At 44.7% G+C, this 13,077-nt stretch overlaps 1 protein-coding gene across 2 annotated transcripts; it reads right to left on the bottom strand.

Moving 5' to 3' along the window:
• Positions 1–301: 301 nt before the first annotated feature.
• On the bottom strand, positions 302–6,805 carry LOC125508473. Of its 2 annotated transcripts, none has more exons than XM_048673192.1 (6): positions 6,630–6,805; positions 3,303–3,654; positions 2,574–2,658; positions 1,553–1,639; positions 1,248–1,481; positions 302–785 (listed from the first exon to the last, which is right to left on the bottom strand). In XM_048673192.1, the coding sequence occupies exons 1-6, from the start codon at positions 6,788–6,790 to the stop codon at positions 706–708; spliced, it is 999 nt and encodes a 332-aa protein (XP_048529149.1). In that variant the 5' UTR covers positions 6,791–6,805; the 3' UTR covers positions 302–705. The 2 variants fall into 2 exon arrangements, with proteins under 2 accessions (XP_048529149.1, XP_048529147.1); XM_048673190.1 differs by lacking the exon at positions 6,630–6,805 and adding an exon at positions 5,434–5,723.
• Between the last annotated feature and the right edge of the window lie 6,272 nt (positions 6,806–13,077).

Here is a 13,077-nt window from a genome sequence, read left to right as displayed (position 1 = left end):
AATTCCATAGCTTGTCATCCAAACATCATTTGGTATTGAACCTCAGAGGATTCCATAGGCCAATTCAGGACATCCAAACAAGTGAATTTGTATTCATGTCCATTACAAATATCCTTGTTGAATTGGTATTCCAACCAATCCAATAGACATCCAAACAAAGCATAATGGATTGTTGACGTATCAAGTATGGTTTCACATATGATTTCACAACCTCAACAACTCCTTTAGCTGTCCACGGTAGGATAAATAAACAACCAACTTCTGATACTCAGGAATCGTAAGTCACAGAAAGCCACACTGATTCTCAGGAATATGTGGCTCAAACAAAGAGGGCCTTAGATATACCAGATTCAGTTCACAACAAGGGCAGCGAAGTACTTACTGTAGAAATTTAGCAAACCAGTGGACAGAAATGTTCCTTTGAGTTCAAAATGTGAAGCACGGCAACGAAGTACAGTAGCTAGTTATTAAATGTGCCAAAAGTAAGCATTACACAATACCCAAAGGCATTGTGCCACGAAAAGCTATTAACCATGCATGCATAGTTATTCATCAACTTTGAGCTCCAAGTTAGGCCAATGAATATCCTGAAAGGGTAGACTCAAGGCCAAGGAGCTCCACTTCATGTTCTTCGAAAACCAGGCAGGCTAGAAACAAGGTTGGATGACCTGGGTTTCTTAACTTTGTAGCAGGAGATGGTGGTCTTTAACCTTCTAGCGGGAACTGTAACTTCTCGAAAATAAGGATAGCAACAACTGGTCCTGCAAAATCTCCAAGGATACAACCTGCAAGCCAGATATGAGAAATAGCGTCAAACTAGTTTGAACTGAACCGATACTAACATGTTGCAGCAATTCAAGGTGGTGGTGTCCTAAATTCCTTGGACAGAAGAACAAATAGAACCTTGGTATATCTTAGAGAAAATTTGAAACAAATAATATCTGTGCTTCAAGCCATTACACAATAAACACATAGGACACATTTTTTACTTTTGGCAACATAAAGGGTACTTCCAACATAAAAGGCTGCAAACTTACCAACGCAAAATGAAAAAGGAATTCCATGCAGAATAAACAAAATTAATTTATGTGATCTTGAAGAAACAAAAGATATGTTTTATCACCAACGTAAGTGAAATTGAAACTCTTCAACGAATATTGTCAGTCAAGAAACAAAATGAGATGCTTTGGCAAACAAGGCATAGTCTAGTACTTGAACTGATGAAAGAAAAAGAAGTCATAACTGACCAATCCATTGTCCATGCACTGGATGCAGAAGGACGCCGAGGCCTGCTCCAATCGAGGCAAAAACCAAAGAGAAACCACATTTGATGGTTACACTATAGATCCTTCTCGCAAACAATCTGAGTTTTTCCTTCTCGTCGAACAATTCGTCATCATTATCAGGTTGACGAATAAAACATTTGTAGACCTGGACGACAGATTGTACAACCCAAGTAGCAGCTACTCCCAATGCATGCGCTGTTTGAACAAAGAAAAATAATTGAACAATAATTTACAGAAGGAAAAGTGACACTGCAGGCAAATCTTACCTCGGAAAGTTGTTCTGGCAACACAGTATGTGTATTCTGGAATTGACATCCCCCTCAGAGCTTTCCTCTTTGATGATTTTGCAGCATCTTTAGAAAAATAAGTAAATAGTAACGCATTATATTATAACAGCTGATAAAGTGATAATCACAAATGAGTACACAAGAAGACAAAAGAAAATAATCGTATGACTAATGTGTTAGACAGAAGCAACCGACAGAACATGGCGTAACTTGTTGATAAGCTAGCATATGACAGAAAATGTAGCTAGCAAGCGTATCTAAGATAAATTTGGAGGCACATCCTGCAAAGGAACTGGACAATGTTGGGCCAGCACAAGAAGTCAAAATAAATAATCTATTCGACGGTGAGGAGTGCTCAACTCACCCACAAAGAGATAGGGATTTAATGACTTACCATCCAACTCAGCATTCAGGGCACATTCAGCTCACAGATAAGCTCTAATTAGACAAACTGTGTTAGGCACTTAGGCTTTACTTCTGTTGAGCCCTGAGCCCCAAACATAAAATGCTAATGCGCTAGCTACTTTCTGAGTCCTAATCTTGCCAAGTTATTAAGAAACAAGTTCTTTACACATGCATGCGGAACAAGATTGTAAAAAGGAAATTTTGGTAACTTGTGTAGTCCTAAGACTCCTAATGTGGTTTTAAATGCCTAATAGTTTGAACCACAAGTTAAACCAATAAGAAATTTGCAAGCTGAATAGAGCATTCAATATTGATTATGGACAATAGCAGCAATAAGACACATGCCAATGATCTGGTGAACAAGGTTTCTCGAGAAAAAAACTAAGGCAAGGAAACTAATGATATGGTTACAATTAATAAAATAACACATTCTTTCTATGCAAAATGATAATTCCAAGAATGTAGCTATTCAATTGGAATAACAATCACATTAACATACATATTAAGTGATTCAACACCATGTCTGATAAATATCTTTCACCCACTGCTTCTAGAGTGCTGCTAGAAGACATGAGAAAAACGGAGAAGTATTCACCTTTGAGAAGCTTCCATGCTGTTCTTTGTGAAACATGACGAACCGCAATCCTTTCGAATACTCTTCTTGTTGTTACAACAGAAATCTGAAATGCAGAACAGAAGATTAAGCAAGTAACTTTTACTTTACATAGGAGAAATAATAATGATCTTCTGGGCCAAACTTAAAATTCTAATGTAAGCAGCTTAAAATTGAAATTCTAATATAAGCAAGTTTAAGCTTCAGCTCAAAGAGTATTATGACTCATAAATACACCCAAATGGTTTCAGCTGATTTGGAGTTTTTCCTACAAAGCTGAATTAGGGTTACAGGATAAGGCCAGGAAGCCCCACCTGCTTGGCCTAGCTTTATTATCCTCCAGGCCCTATATAAATAACATGAATACTAGAAGTACATTTATGTTTCACGTATACAAAGAACAAATTTATGTTTATTTTGAAGATAGTCTAACTAGGAAGCGAAATCAACAAGTCAAGTATAGCGATTGAAAAAATCCAGCAAGCACTGAATTTGCACAGATCGAATTTATGCTTCTCGTGGACTGAGAGGCAAGGCAACATTGGAGGTTGGTTAAGGTGAACACACATGAGCATCTGGAATCAAGATACTGACATATCCTATCTGATCAATCAGTCAAATCAAGCATGTGCCTAGCCACTCACTGTGACTAAAATATCTGTATGAGCAGGAATCACGCTACTGCACTAAAGTGTCAGAGAAAAGATGTACCTCGCGAGCGATTTGCTTCAATGAATTATGGAAGGGAGTAACCAGGTCAACCGGCGGCCTCTCTGAATCATCTTGAAGCAGATCGTCATCGTCATCGTCATCAGTGGGCGGACGAGGCTCCAGAAGTGGTAAATAGTATAATAAAAAGGCCCTAATAGTCGTCATACTCAAATGCTTAAAGCCAAATGCATACAAAAGCGGCTTCAGCTCCAACGGGTATTCTTTTATCGGTAATTGGAGATCATGAATCGAGTCATGTATCTTCTCATTAAGATCATTGGCAAGATCAGGACTATCAATCGATCCATAAGTTGCACCAGCATCACAATGAGCAACAGTGAATCCTGGAAAACTGAACCAGGAAAGCATCACTGCATGAATCAGAGGAAAAAACTAACAGTGTCCTTAGTAATAGGTGATGCACATTCCCATAAGGCAGTGAAGAGTTTTTTTTTTCCAGGTCTTTACTTCCAAGTTAGTAGTGAAGATATCTTATTAGGATTCATTCCACATTCATTTGTAGAAAACCATGACTTTTGCTAGTTAGTGAACAAAAGCTTGAGTAAAATCGCAAACTCCACAGAATGATATTGTTTAATGAAACTTTTCCAATTTATCCCACATTTCCACATGAACAGTTATGTAGAGTTAATGCCACAACTTTATATCCAATTCCATACCATATTCAGCAACCATGACTTGTGGGCTGCAAGTCTGCGAGCATACTCGGATGAATTATTCAACCAAGAGAACAACTTTCCCTATTATTCAGTTGGTTCAATCCATCAAGAAATGCATTAAGACGTAAATTCCAGCTCAATGACAGTCACTTCTTCCCCTATTCACCCGAAGTGATTACTATGGCAGAATCATACAACACAAAGAAAACAACTAACTGAACAAGATAAATGAGAAGATTAAAGCATGTGGGTGAAGAACCCAGCTCGCATTCCAGCGTGCTTGCTACTTTTCTTCATTCTGTTTCACTTAATATCAAAAATAAATTCACACAGCTCTCTGATAGTGACACCAGAACTCACATGAAAATATATTTTTTGGTACTTCGTCATGTATCCCCCCCCCTTTGTCCGCCCCTCATCCAATTTACATCTTACAGTCATGACCATAAAGGGATTCCGTGTTATGGATAATTCGACTGTAACGAAGCATCACACCTTTTACATGTATTATGATGTTGCACTACATGGCATGGTTGCTAGAGGTGAACGACCTTTGAGGGCGGGGACATCTTCTAACAGAGACAGTCCAGTATCATCAGACACCTTTTACATGTATGATGATGTTGCACTACATGGCATGGTTGCTAGAGGTGAACGATCTTTGAGGGCGGGGACATCTTCTAACAGAGACAGTCCAGTATTTTAAAGTTTATTTGCATGAATGGACCAATGGTCACTGATACTTGGCTGAAAAGGGAGACTTGATATACCCATATACACCTCATGCGCACCAAGAGCAAAACCTGAACTGAAAAAAATCTTTTTTATTTTTAATTTAAGAAACTAGTGTTTTTTTTTAGGGCATAAGCTCCTATCTATATCTACTTTCCTTGAGCATAATATAGGGTTTTTTATTTGATTCTAAATTCCAAGATAACTCATTAGAATTATTAATAAGACGGTCCTAATATATTAGCAATATTTAGATTGCCCTACCACAACATCAAGGCCTAAACACTGGCAACTAGCTATCCAAAGACGATGTTGAACACCGGACAGAAGCCTTAGCAACTGCAATGGCTAACGCATCAAGCTTTAGCACCTGCGACTACTGCACCGAAATACCCGCGCGCTAACTGTGCGGGCGCAACCTAGGCCCTGTTTGGAATCTCTCTGCTCCGCTCCACTCCGCGGAGCTTGGTTTGAGCAGCTCCATAAAAAACTGCAGTAGTCTGCTCCGCTCCGGGAGGTGAGTCACGGGAGCGGAGAGAAACCGAACAGGCTCCTAATATCCCTGGTAAACCCCTCCCGGCGCAATACGCCGAACACCTCGATCGCGACATAGGCACGCGCACACAAAAAAAAAACACGGGAGTAGGAAATAACAAAAACGCTCCTAGTTATTAGGAGATTAAGGGATTGGGGGGGGGGGGGGGGGGGGTCGAACTAACCCGAAGAATGGCCGCGCGGAGAGGGGTACGCCGGAGGCGGACAGGGCTGCCGCGGCGGCGGCGGCGGCAGCGGCGGAGAAGGCGGCGTGCGAGTGGAGCGAGGCGGAGGAGCGGGGCGCGCGGGCCGCAAGGTCGAGCAGGAGCGCGATGCCGACCGCCATGGACGCGGGATCTCGCGGCGAGCGAGAGGTCGGGGGCCTGTCGGATTCGCCGGCTCGTGCCGCGTCAGTAGCGACGACGACGGAGGTGGCTGCCGGTATGGGCTGGGCTTGGTCGGGCCCTTGGCGCGACCTGGCCTCCCCGTTTTATATTGAGCAGGTGAGTGGGTCGCCTAGTCGAATTACAAAACACTTTCCGCATCGAATTACAACCCCTTCCTTAAGAAAAGCCGAATGTATTTCTCAAAAAAAAAAAGCCGAATGTTTCTCAAAAAATAAAAATAAAAGACAAATCACAGCCCGGAGGCGAAGCAGATCAAGATTTATATAGCTTGGCACTTGACAAAGAACTGTGTTTTCTTTTCTTTTCTTGTGGGAAAAAGAATGGTGTTTTTTTGTGAAAGTGTTTTCAGTGTTCGACAATGGGAGAACTGTTATTTACAGGCAAGTTTAAACTTATCACGTCATAGTGGATCCTTTCCGCATCCTATTTAAACAAACTAATAAATGCGCACGTGCAATACACGTTAATATTTAGGCAATTTATTAATGGCATACGGATATATTAGCTATGTTATTATTTGTGTGTTAATTTTATAATTAGTGCAATATTTGGTATAATATTAATTGCACGTTAAACATGTTGAATCCTCGCCATTGAAGCAGTCTAGGTCGTTGGATCGACTTAGTTTGATGGTTGAGATCAGTTGAATCTGCCCCTTTGGATCCTTTTATATTGGTATAGATTTAGATATAGACTAGCAAAAGTGCCCGTGCGTTGCAACAGGGACATGAATAAGCAAATGTGCTTCAAACGGCAGATCTACAAAGCTTTGCATTGCGAAAATCAATGGCGGTAGTTGTGGATCGATGAGCGGTTGCTTGAAGGAAAACTTTGGCATCGAGGGTTATTTGATGGTTCGCTCGAAAGGGATATGTGATGTAATGGAGCATTCCGGTGTTGTTGTAAGAATATAATGAGCATTAACCAATGGTTAGATCGACAAACGGGGGGGGGGGGGGGGGGGTCGAACTAACCCGAAGAATGGCCGCGCGGAGAGGGGTACGCCGGAGGCGGACAGGGCTGCCGCGGCGGCGGCGGCGGCAGCGGCGGAGAAGGCGGCGTGCGAGTGGAGCGAGGCGGAGGAGCGGGGCGCGCGGGCCGCAAGGTCGAGTAGGAGCGCGATGCCGACCGCCATGGACGCGGGGCGAGCGAGAGGTCGGGGGCCTGTCAGATTCGCCGGCTCGTGCCGCGTCAGTAGCGACGACAACGGAGGTGGCTGCCGGTATGGGCTGGGCTTGGTCGGGCCCTTGGCGCGACCTGGCCTCCCCATTTTATATTGAGCAGGTGAGTGGGTCGCCTAGTCGAATTACAAAACACTTTCCGCATCGAATTACAATCCCTTCCTTAAAAAAAGCCGAATGTATTTCTCAAAAAGAAAAAGACGAATGTTTCTCAAAAAATAAAAATAAAAGACAAATCACAGCCCGGAGGCGAAGCAGATCAAGGTTTATATAGCTTGGCACTTGACAAAGAACCGTGTTTTCTTTTCTTTTCTTGTGGAAAAAGAATGGTGTTTTTTTGTGAAAGTGTTTTCAGTGTTCGACAATGGGAGAACTGTTATTTACAGGCAAGTTTAAACTTATCACGTCATAGTGGATCCTTTCCGCATCCTATTTAAACAAACTAATAAATGCGCACGTGCAATACACGTTAATATTTAGGCAATTTATTAATGGCATACGGATATATTAGCTATGTTATTATTTGTGTGTTAATTTTATAATTAGTGCAATATTTGGTATAATATTAATTGCACGTTAAACACGTTGAATCCTCGCCATTGAAGCAGTCTAGTCGTTGGATCGACTTAGTTTGATGGTCGAGATCAGTTGAATCTGCCCCTTTGGGTCCTTTTATATTGGTATAGATTTAGATATAGACTAGTAAAAGTGCCCGTGCGTTGCAACGGGGACATGAATAAGCAAATGTGCTTCAAACGGCAGATCTACAAAGCTTTGCATTGCGAAAATCAATGGCGGTAGTTGTGGATCGATGAGCGGTTGCTTGAAGGAAAACTTTGGCATCGAGGGTTATTTGAAGGTTCGCTCGAAAGGGATATGTGATGTAATGGAGCATTTCGGTGTTGTTGTAAGAATATAATGAGCATTAACCAGTGGTTAGATCGACAAAGAGAATATATTAATATTGCGAAGATATCAATTATACCAGTGATTAGATGGTTAGGAGGCAGTGGTACCCTAGTTTAACAGAGATCAAACTGTAGACTTGACGCTTCGCTGTCTTGTTAATATTGATTTTTTTTCAGGTAGCAAGTTGCTCACGTTGACATCGTCAATCTTAAGGCTTCGCAACTTCAACCCAGATCTTTAGTATAAACCCAGTATTCAGTAGACATGTGCATGTGTGTCAACGTTATAATTAATGTCTTAGTTATTGCACATCTAAATGACTTAATCAAATAGCATTAAAAATGATTCAATCAAATACGAAAAGAAAAAGGGAAGTAAAAAAGAAAATACGTGCACAAATCTTCAGGTAAAATCAATGACATATGATTTAGATGTGCAATACTTAGAGCACATCTAAATATGCTTTAGCAAAACCTGCAAGCATAATGACATGACTATTTATGAACTGAAAACTCTCTACAATAACAGAGTTTAGTAAAGTACTATTATTAAACATGACATAGGAGAGAGCTACCAGTCTGGTAAGTGATGCTTAGCATGGAATACCTGTCTTGCTTATTTGAGAGTTGTATGGGGATCAGGCTAGTCTGTACGATGGCCACTTTCCGCGCGCCTGATCTCCACGTTCCAGAGCTTCAGCGGCAGCCACGTGAATCACTTAATTCACGTCTTCGACGCAAACACAGGCAGTAGTACGTATGCTTGGCTGCTGAACAAGATCAAAACAGCCCTGCTGCCCTGCCCCTGTGAGGTACATGGAAAACGGAAGGGAGGAGTGGGTTGGATCCGAAGTTGGATATGATCATTGAGCTGACATCAAGGTTTCGTTCATCTTTCTGCTATCCGCCACGGCCCAGTACGTACTCCATCATATCGGGCTAATCCCGCTTCGTTAGGTGACTTGTCGCACCATAGCCATGTAGCTGTTCCGAACAGGTTGCACGTGCGCCGGCCTCTCTAGCTAGGCCGCCGCATGCACGTATCGACGCCGCTGCTGTGCCTTGGCTTTGTAAACCACCATGCTGGTTCGCCCCACTGCTGGTTTTGGCCTCACAGCCTGATGCTGCCGCCTACTGCGTTGCCGTCTACCGCTGGTGTACTGATATGCGTCGCCTGCTGGCCTCTGCCGCGAGCTTCGCGCCTACACGCAGGAGTCGCCGCACCACTCCTGGGCATGGCAACCACGTGCTCGAGCAGCCCACGCAGCTTGGCCCTGCTAGTTACGAGCATCGCGTATTAGGTAGCCACCACTGCATCACGCATGCTTGCCACCGCGTGTCGTAGTGCTGCACGCATGCTTCGGCCCCGCCGGATACACAAGCTCTTCCCAGGCCATCGCCGCTCCGAGAACTCGTGCAGGCGGCCGGCTCTTCGCTTGGGTGATCCTCAATGACTCGGCCATAAACGACCGGCCGTCCTACACGCTGGCGTCTCTGATCTGTCACAGCAATCCCCTTCCAATCTCCCAGGCGCGCAATCGCTCCCGATTTGATGAACCCTAGCAAAATCCCGATGCGCCTTTTTATTGAAAGAGGTGAGGTAGGAACTATGTCTGATTTTTTATGAAAGGAGAAAAGGCAAGAGGTTGTTTCTGAATTTGTTTTCCAAACCCACATGCCACGGGAATTGGTGAAACTTTGTAACGCCCTCGATGCGGCTATATCTCCTACGTGTCGAAGCACGATTTAGAGACATAACCGCATTGAAAGCAATGTCACAAGTAAGGGAATCTTCACAACATCCCATGTAAATAGATAATAAAAGGGGAAGGTACATAGTTGGCTTACACTCGCCACATCAACCAAAGTACATAAATAGCATTACATCATCCAATCACTCATGGCCCGACTACGGTGCGAAAATAAAAGATCAACCCAACATGCGACACGGTCCCGATCGCCCCAACTGGGCACCACTACTGATCATCAAGGAAAGACACATAGTAACGGCGTGAGTCCTCGTCGAACTCTCACTTGAGCTCAAGCGCGTCATCTAGAATGGAGTCACCATGCCCTGCAACTGGTTTGGAAGTAATCTGTGAGCCACAGGGACTCAACAATCTCGCACCCTCGCGATCAAGACTATTTAAGCTTATAGGTAAGGCAAGGTAATATGTGGAGCTGCAGCAAGCGACTAGCATATATGGTGGCTAACCTGTTCGCAAAAGAGAGCGAGAAGAGAAGGCAAAGCACGAACGAAGAACTAGGGAACCAACTACAGCAAACATTACTCCAACACCGTGTTCACTTCCCGGACTCCGCCGAGAAGAGACCATCACGGTAACTCACACAGTTGATTCATTTTAATTAAGTTAAGGTTCAAGTTATCTACAACCGGACATTAACAAATTCCCATCTGCCCATAACCGCGGGCACGGCTTTCGAAAGTTCAAATCCCTGCAGGGGAGTCCCAACTTAGCCCATGACAAGCTCTCACGGTCAACGAAGGATATACCTTCTCCCGAGACATTCCGATCAGACTCGGCATCCCGGTTCTACAAGACACTTAGACAAATTAAAACAAATCCAGCAACACCGCCCGAATGTGCTGACAAATCCCAATAGGAGTTGCACATATGTAACACCCTCGATGCGACTATATCTCCCACGTGTCGAGGCACGACTTAGAGGCATAATCGCATTGAAGGCATATGTCGCAAGTTAGGCAATCTTCACAACATCCCATGTAAAATATATGTAATAAAGGGGAGATAATATAGTTGGCTTACACTCGCCACGTCAATCAAGTACATAAATAACATTACATCATCCAAACACTCATGGCCCGACTATGGCGCCAAAATAAAAGATAACCCAACAAGCGACACGGTCCCGATCACCCCCAACTGGGCACCACTACTGATCATCAGGAAAGGAAACATAGTATCATTGAGAGTCCTCGTCGAACTCCCACTTGAGCTCAAGCGCGTCTCCTGGAGCGGAATCATTGGGCCCTGCAACTGGTGTAATAGTAATCTGTGAGCCACAGGGACTCAGCAATCTCGCACCCTCGCGATCAAGACTATTTAAGCTTATAGGTAAGGTAAGGTAAATATGTGGAGCTACAGCAAGCGACTAGCAAAATATGGTGGCTAACTTATTCGCAAAAGAGAGCGAGAAGAGAAGGCAAAGCGCGAGCGGGAAACTAGAGAACAACCTGCGCAAACATTACTCCAACACCGTGTCCACTTTCCGGACTCCGCAGAGAAGAGGCCATCACGGTAACACACTCAGTTGATTCATTTTAATTAAATTAAGATTCAAGTTATCTACAACCGGACATTAACAAATTCCCATCTGCCCATAACCGCGGGCACGGCTTTCGAAAGTTCAAATTCCTGCAGGGGAGTCCCAACTTAGCCCATGACAAGCTCTCACGGTCAACGAAGGAATAGATCTTCTCCCAAGACGTTCCGATCAGACTCGGTATCTCGGTTCTTCAAGACACTTCGACAGGTTAAAACAAGACCAGCAACACCGCCCGAATGTGCCGACAAATCCCGATAGGAGCTGCACATATCTCTTTCTCAGGGCACACTTAGATTGTCTAAACTTCCGATAGGCCAGCCCAGAGTTGCCCCTGGTAGCCACCAGCGGCTGACGAGTTGGACCAACACTCAGAGGAGCACTGGCCCAGGGGGGTTTAAAATAAGATGACCCTCGGGCTCCGGAAACCTAAGGGAAAAAGAGGCTAGGTGGCAAATGGTAAAACCAAGGTTGGGCATTGCTGGAAAATCTTTAATCAAAACTACATGCTACAGGAACTAAATATGTCAAAGTAGAGCATGGCATGGAGCTACTCAAAGAGCTTAACAAAAGTCCCTTAGTGATCTTGAACCAAAAGAGATCAGAAAATACAATTGCAAGCATGTGAACATGGCAAAAACATAATCAGATCACAAACTTAGTGAAAACTGGAGCACGCTGAAAACAGATATCAAGTAGGCATGTTTACGAGCTCGATGCACTCAAAACGGAGCAAGTCATGACAAGCTAAGCATACACCCATCAAGAATACACAAAATGCAAGCTAGACATGGCAAGAACAATAACATAGCATGCATGGATCAACTACAACATCATCGGCAAAATTACAAATAAGTTGACAATCTGTCCAGATTCACGAAGTAGCAAAAGTAGAGCTCGATTAACTCAAGCTAGGGTGCTCCATAATTGCAAACAAAGACATGGATGGATAGAGCACTACAAGATTAATAAAACATCCTTACTGATCATCCTCAAAAGAGGCACGGATCGCTAGGAAACAACATGAACATATGGCCATATGAAAAAAACAGGTCAAAGACTTAGTGGAAATGCTAAGTCCCTGAAATCAGAATTACCAAGTGCCTCTCTTGGCAAGCTTGTGCTAGTCCCCACACACAACACGAAAATACATGGGTTGCACCTCTGGAAAGATGGAAAAACCCATAACAAAGCACATGTAGAGCTCATGGGCATATCATGCACACAATAATCATGGCAAAAATGACAAAAAGCTAAATGGAGCAGCAGATCTGACAATTATCTCAAGTAGCCCTCTTCTAACAGCATTTCGGGCATCAAGATGAACTCAAATGAAAATGATGCAATGGAATGAAATGATGTACTCTCTGAGATGAACATTTTGATATGTTATATGCCAAAAACGGAGTTACAGATGCAAAGTTACGAGGCTATGAACATGAGCAAAAAAATTAGGGACTTCGGGAAAAAACGGGGTCAACCCTAATATTTTCAGATCTGGATCGGGGCACGGTTCCTGAGGTTCGACGCCGTCCTCGCCGGAGTTCTTGCCGGACTTGGCGAGGCACGCCGGCCGGAGGAGAGGAGGATGCCGGGGCGGCGCGGTGCAGTGGCGGCGGAGGGTCTCGGCGGCGCGGGGCGACGAGGAGGGCCGGGGACGGGCGGCGGCGACCTGCGGCGGCGGGGCGACGGAGATCCGGCGATGGCGCACGGCGGCGCCGGCGGCCGGGCGCGAGGGAGAGGCGGCGCGAGGAGGCGGGCGCGCGCGGCCACGGTCGGGCAGCGATGCGGGCCGGGGGGGGCGGCCTGGGCTACGGCGGGCCCGCGCGGGTGGCGGCACGGTGATGCGGTCCCGCGGGGCGCGGACCAACGGCGTGGCTACACGTGGCGGCGGGGTGGAGATTCGGACGTGTCCGTCGGCGGGGAGTTTGTCCGGCGAGCGCGATGATGAGTGGATCTAGGGTTTTCAGGGGGAAGGAGAAGGAGATTTCGGGGAATCTTTAAATAGGCATAGGAGGAGCTAGGAG

The sequence above is a fragment of the Triticum urartu genome, chromosome 5 (assembly GCF_003073215.2).
Source record: "Triticum urartu cultivar G1812 chromosome 5, Tu2.1, whole genome shotgun sequence".
Taxonomy (NCBI): domain Eukaryota; kingdom Viridiplantae; phylum Streptophyta; class Magnoliopsida; order Poales; family Poaceae; genus Triticum; species Triticum urartu.
This window is presented reverse-complemented; position numbering and strand designations above follow the sequence as displayed.

What these genes read in the sequence shown, in the direction of transcription:
- LOC125508473 (XM_048673192.1), bottom strand. Translation starts at nt 6,790, where the DNA reads ATGGCGGTCGGCATCGCGCTCCTACTCGACCTTGCGGCCCGCGCGCCC. An exon ending in TGAAGCAAATCGCTCGCGAG is followed by an intron (nt 2,659 to 3,302) that starts GTACATCTTTTC and finishes TCTGCATTTCAG; the next exon opens with ATTTCTGTTGTAACAACAAG. An exon ending in AGCATGGAAGCTTCTCAAAG is followed by an intron (nt 1,640 to 2,573) that starts GTGAATACTTCT and finishes ATTTTTCTAAAG; the next exon opens with ATGCTGCAAAATCATCAAAG.